General features: G+C 38.5%; 1 protein-coding gene across 1 annotated transcript in view; it reads right to left on the reverse strand.

The window, feature by feature from the left end:
• The window catches only part of LOC138950465 (protein IMPACT-B-like), a 35,021-nt gene extending 29,113 nt beyond the window's left edge, over positions 1–5,908 (reverse strand). The window contains exons 1-7 of the mRNA XM_070322198.1: positions 5,606–5,908; positions 3,343–3,471; positions 2,315–2,367; positions 1,896–1,958; positions 1,566–1,651; positions 1,015–1,152; positions 569–663 (exon numbers count right to left, since the gene is read on the reverse strand). Of these exons, the coding sequence (XP_070178299.1) occupies positions 569–663; positions 1,015–1,152; positions 1,566–1,651; positions 1,896–1,958; positions 2,315–2,367; positions 3,343–3,471; positions 5,606–5,632 (591 nt within the window). The 5' untranslated portion in view covers positions 5,633–5,908. The remainder of the gene's footprint in view (positions 1–568; positions 664–1,014; positions 1,153–1,565; positions 1,652–1,895; positions 1,959–2,314; positions 2,368–3,342; positions 3,472–5,605) is intronic.
• Between the last annotated feature and the right edge of the window lie 303 nt (positions 5,909–6,211).

Genomic DNA, 6,211 nt, shown 5'->3' on the forward strand with positions numbered 1-6,211 from the left:
AGCTCACTGTGTATTGTACACTACACTAGTTAGCTGTTACTGATACAGAATGCAGCAGACACACCTCCGTGTGAGCATATGTTCAAAGGGAAGTAATCACATTCAGACCCTCGCCAACCAAAGCTCTTTGAACAAGAAGAGAATATGAAGTGTCCAGATAAATTTTGCAGCTGAAGACACAAAAAGGCAAATCATATCTAGGCTTGGATCATCTCACAACAGAGACTTCTTCTGCATTCGGAATGTCTCGGAGAGTTTAGTATTTAATGTTCAACCTGATTCGATGTTTCATGCTCCAAGATTTCTCAAAAAGACACCATTTTTTTTTCTTCTGTCTACCCCCTTATTCCCAATTCTCACCCACCAAACAAATTTCCGTGCATTAGAAAGGTTTGGAACATTTCAATATGACTTCTGGCATGACCAAATGACTGACAAAGACGTTCGGTTTCATAATTTATCATCACTTATTCAAGAATTTGTCTTTCTTTACATGTATTTCTATTCCGTGCGTTCTTGGTTGCAAATGTGCAATGTCTGAGTAAGACAAAAGAGAAGAAAAACTCACCTGCTCTTTGAAGAAAACAGGTGCCACGTGTGGCTGGAATGTGCTTCTTCTGTCAGTTAAAGTATCTCCGTGACGAATTTGAGGGCACTCATATTCTGCAAATGTGATTTTTCTTTATACTCTGCACATTAAATTCAATGCGCTACCATTTTTTTGGTTCAGGAAAAGAAAAACAAACTGATTTTTAATTCCTGAGAATCAAATTCACATTGTCAACAATGAAAAGTATTATATGTGTAATTGCATTATAAGCCAGCATTAATGCAGTATCATAATTTCATCCTTTACAGCAGATTTTTAGATCATCCACAAGCAAAAAGCATTTACAGGACAGCAGTGACAACTATTGATTAAAAAGTAGTCACTAGTCACTAGCAGCTTATGATAAACTCCTATGTTTACCAACAACTTTGTGCTAATGCTTACATTTGCACAAAAACAAATACCTTGTTCTGATTTAATATCCATTGCACGCAGTGAGGACAGAACCTCTCCTTCCAAAAGAGCCAGATCAAACCCATCATCCCCATCATCGTCTTCTGTAGACTGCACTGGTGCTTTACTTTGTGTTTCACTGTGGTCACCTGCAGAAAGTAAAACATAACAATAATTTATCAAAATACATTCAGTGCTTCAAAAAATAAATGGTTTATATTGGTAACATGGCAGAATACCATACCTGCATGAAGCCAAATTTAAAATGTGTTAGCATTCAAGCACATAGGGTACCCCAAAAATAAAGGTCTTATAATTACGAGAAAGAGCAATGAGCACGGTACTAATAACTGCCCCCACCCCCAAAATTTAAAAAAAAAAATTCAGGCTTGGCACACATATTTAAAACATGCGTATACAGACACAGAAGAATGTAAGCAAGTACAGAGAGTGTGGAATGCACACAGGTAGGGAAATGGGCTCATGCACACACATACAGACATGCACGCACGCACGCACACATATGAACACACACTAAATCCCCTGAAGCAAGTTAACGTACCACCTGAGCTGTGTCCAGCCTTGTTTTGCAAGTGTTCTCGTATTGCCTCAACCCAAAGGTAAATCAGATCTTCTCCAAGATTTTCACTGAAATCACCAAAACAGCACAATTAACCACATGCATCTTACTTTTTGTTTCTATATCACTAGCTTAACAAATATGCACAAAGGGACTGTAATAGTTCATTTGTCTGCAACTGCAATCACACATTTCAATCTATGTGATGGGAGAATGATAAACTGACACAGCTTAAATAAAAATTACAACATAAAAGAAGATACCATATCTGTTCCAGTAATCTTTGAACAATGTAGCATTCAAAGAACATACCAGTAAATCTCTGAAAGGCGGTCTTCCAGATGTGCGCGTTCAGCTCCACGCAACCATGGGGCACTGAAAAACAATATAACGGATTATTCTAAAAATGAAGCTCTGATTTGGTAGATCAGATTTGCCTACAATTCATAACTGCAAACTTACTTAGAAACTTTCATGTTGTCTCTTATTTACAATTTGACGGATAGGAAATTTTGACCAAATCTTGATTTTATTTAATAATTCATAATATTCGTTAAAATTTAAGTTAGAAAATGGTATCTAAGCACAAGGATTCATGCAATTTCCTGCACAACAAAGTGTCTACTGTCAAAAAGTAAGAGCTATTACATGAAATCCCTTTAACATGAGACAAAGGATACCAAATAGGATGGGTTTTTTTTTTAATATTTTTTTTTTTATAATGTACTCACTTGATCTGGAACATTGGTGGTGCTTGCAGAGGATAATCTTCAGGTAAATGAATCTATAAAAAAAAAAAAAATAGAAAAAAAAGAATTCAAAGTAAGATGACATAAATCCTTAAATCTCAGCATAATCATTTCTGTCATCAGAGCATTTACTGTTGTAAACTATTTTACAGTTATATACAGTGGAAACCTTTTTTTAATTAAGACTTACCCCCTTTTAACACCTTGCTTTCTCAGATTTGTCAAGTTAAAAAAAAGGGGGGTGGGGTCTAATGTTATCATAACTCCATGATCTGAATCATCACTTATACATCTTTGATAACGACTACATATATATATATAATAATACATGTATCTGATATGGATGTGTCCCTTTAATTTCCAATGCATGCAGTGTGTGTGTGTGTGTGTGTGTGTTTGCGTGTGTGGGTGTGTTTGCATACATGTGTGTGTGTGCTTGAGAGCTCATGAGAAAAGACATGAAGAAGGTTGGGTAAAACAAACTAGCAAAGGAAAACACCTCACAAACACATACACCTTAAAAGCAATGGTTTCTTTTGTGTTTCCAGCCGCTGAATTATGGCTAAAAAGTTTGGAAAGGTTTGGGTAAAGGGGAATAGAATCCATTCTGTGTCAAACATCTCTTCAAACCACATTCCATTTCCACCCAAAATAGATGAAGACAACTACACACACCGTCACACACACACAGACACACACACACAGTGAGTACACCACACACACACACACATGGATGTGTTCATGACTGAATGCGTAAGCACAATGCAAGGAATGGCCAGAGAGGTATGTCGGAGGTGTGTTTATAACCTGCCCTGTTATATAGTGCTATATGTCTCATGTAAAAACAATGTCCTGTTTGTATTATTGTTATGTACCACGCCTGAATTTTTCTATGAGATAATAAAGTATTCTTATTCTTATTATTCACTCACCCACACACACACACACACACACACACACACACACACACACACACACACACACACACACACACACCGCAGTATAAAGACCTGAAGGCTCAGAGTCCAGTTTGGGCTGTCTGTGTTGTCCGAAATACGGATGCAGAAGATGCGAGATTCCTCATCGACGGCACACCACTCATCACCATATATTGCAGAGAGAGCCTCAATCTCATCTGCCTGCAGCAAAAGCAGAAGAAAAATCACTGCTTTAATTCAAATGTCACATTAAAAATAAAAAAAAATAAAAATGCTTGACAGGAACAAAATGCATACAATGATACAAGGATTTATATTTATATTTATATATACATATATATAGCTCCTAGTTCGCCACGAGGAAGTGATGTTGCACACAAAAAATAAACAAGCTAGCATATTTGAGGTTCAGCCAGTGTGATGATGAACGCAACATGAGGATATTGCTAGAAAAACTGCATGACAATGGCAACATAAATTTATTGTAACAATCACAGTTTATCTGACAAATTAAACAGAGACAAGTCGCGTAAGGCGAAAATACAACATTTAGTCAAGTAGCTGTCGAACTCACAGAATGAAACTGAACGCAATGCCATTTTTCAGCAAGACCGTATACTCGTAGCATCGTCAGTCCACCGCTCATGGCAAAGGCAGTGAAATTGACAAGAAGAGCGGGGTAGTAGTTGCGCTAAGAAGGATAGCACGCTTTTCTGTACCTCTCTTTGTTTTAACTTTCTGAGCGTGTTTTTAATCCAAACATATCATATCTATATGTTTTTGGAATCAGGAACCGACAAGGAATAAGATGAAAGTGTTTTTAAATTGATTTCGACAATTTAATTTTGATAATAATTTTTATATATTTAATTTTCAGAGCTTGTTTTTAATCCAAATATAACATATTTATATGTTTTTGGAATCAGAATATGATGGAGAATAAGATGAACGTAAATTTGGATCGTTTTATAAATTTTTATTTTTTTTTTACAATTTTCAGATTTTTAATGACCAAAGTCATTAATTAATTTTTAAGCCACCAAGCTGAAATGCAAGACCGAAGTCCGGGCTTCGTCGAAGATTACTTGACCAAAATTTCAACCAATTTGGTTGAAAAATGAGGGCGTGACAGTGCCGCCTCAACTTTCACGAAAAGCCGGATATGACGTCATCAAAGACATTTATCAAAAAAATGAAAAAAATGTTCGGGGATTTCATACCCAGGAACTCTCATGTCAAATTTCATAAAGATCGGTCCAGTAGTTTAGTCTGAATCGCTCTACACACACACACACACACACACAGACACACGCACATACACCACGACCCTCGTCTCGATTCCCCCCTCGATGTTAAAACATTTAGTCATAACTTGACTAAATGTAATAAGTCAAAAAATTAAAAGGAACCCAACATCTGATTAATGTCAAGCATATAATTATTTGGCTCTGAAAATCTTTGAGAAGCGTCTGAAGGAAAGTTACAACAGCATCATATATATATACGACTAGTGTCTGTGTGTGTGTGTGTGTGTGTGTGTGTGTGTGATTGTTCGCCATGCACGGCCAAAGTTCTCGATGGATCTGCTTCAAATTTGGTGTCCATATTCAGATACACCATGCACAAAATCTGGTCGATGAGATATTTCACCACGTGCTCTCAGCGCGCAGCGCTGAACCGATTTTGGTTTTTCGCGCGCAGCGCTGAAGCGATTTTGGTTTTTCTCTCGATCCATTCCCAGTAACTCTTCCTTATCTTCTCCAGTGTTTTCAGCCGCGTTTGTCTCCCTTCCTCCGTGTGGTGCGCCGGCAAAGCCGGCGTACACCCGGCAAAGCCGGGTCCCAGGCTCTACTTCTTCCCGGCGAAGCCGGTACCCGGCGAAGCGGGTATTCATCTAGTGATATATATATTTCAAATGGGAGAAAACATTGACTGAGTCATTGGACGTTGGTAGCTGACACCAAACATCATTTGAAAATGACAGGACACAGAGAGACAATGACAATTTTTATGGCCAAGACAGGTTGTATCGATATACACACCGTACCCAACACCTTTCATGGTCGACTTTTTCAACTATTTTGCCATCAGTCATTAAATCGGGACCTTTTGAGGTACTATTCTGGCGTTTTTGTCTAGTTATTATCATCAAATATTTGGTTTTCTTCGGGTTAAGAGAGAGAGAGATCAAATCAAATCAAATCAAATCCTACTAGGCTACATGACTTTGAGAGAGAGAGAGAGAGAGAGAGAGAGAGAGAGAGAGAGAGAGAGAGAGAGAGAGAGAGAGAGATCTTCCGATTTTCGGCACAAAGTAGTGAAATACCAATCTCACCTGTCTTGCTAGGCAGTCGTCTCCCATTTCTAAGCCCTTACAATAAACAAATATTTGACCTGACTAAAACGGAAACTTTAGGGTTAAAAGGGATCAGGAATACACCTATAACTGAAACGTTGTTCCCCACTGCTGTCATCACTTTGCACACATCAACGTGTGCCATCAGCCATTTTGTACACATGAAATCACGTGAGGGCTATTTTCAGTTAATCAGGCTTTTTACCAGAAAACTCTCCAAAACCGTTTGAAATCTTTTCATGGAACGAAATCAGCGCCTTTCAATGCATTTCGGTGCTGAGCAGCCAATAGTATGTCTGTCACACTTGAAATTAATCGGCTATTTGAGTTTGCTTTCCAAACTGATACGATGTGAACGCCGGGGAGCATAGGGTCAGTAGGCCTACCTGCTATTCCGACTTGGTCGTGTGACAGACGATTTCTTCCACGGGGAGCATACTGTATCGCCTTTTGTCTCATATTTATCCGGATATCCGAAGCCGGATATTCCCGTTACTATTTTTAGAAGGTCACTGTCCACAACGCTTTCATCCCGGCGAAGCCGGGTATTCCTCTACTTCTTCCCGGCGAAGCCGGGTATCAGTC

This window comes from Littorina saxatilis, linkage group LG1 (assembly GCF_037325665.1).
Source record: "Littorina saxatilis isolate snail1 linkage group LG1, US_GU_Lsax_2.0, whole genome shotgun sequence".
In the NCBI taxonomy this organism is placed as follows: domain Eukaryota; kingdom Metazoa; phylum Mollusca; class Gastropoda; order Littorinimorpha; family Littorinidae; genus Littorina; species Littorina saxatilis.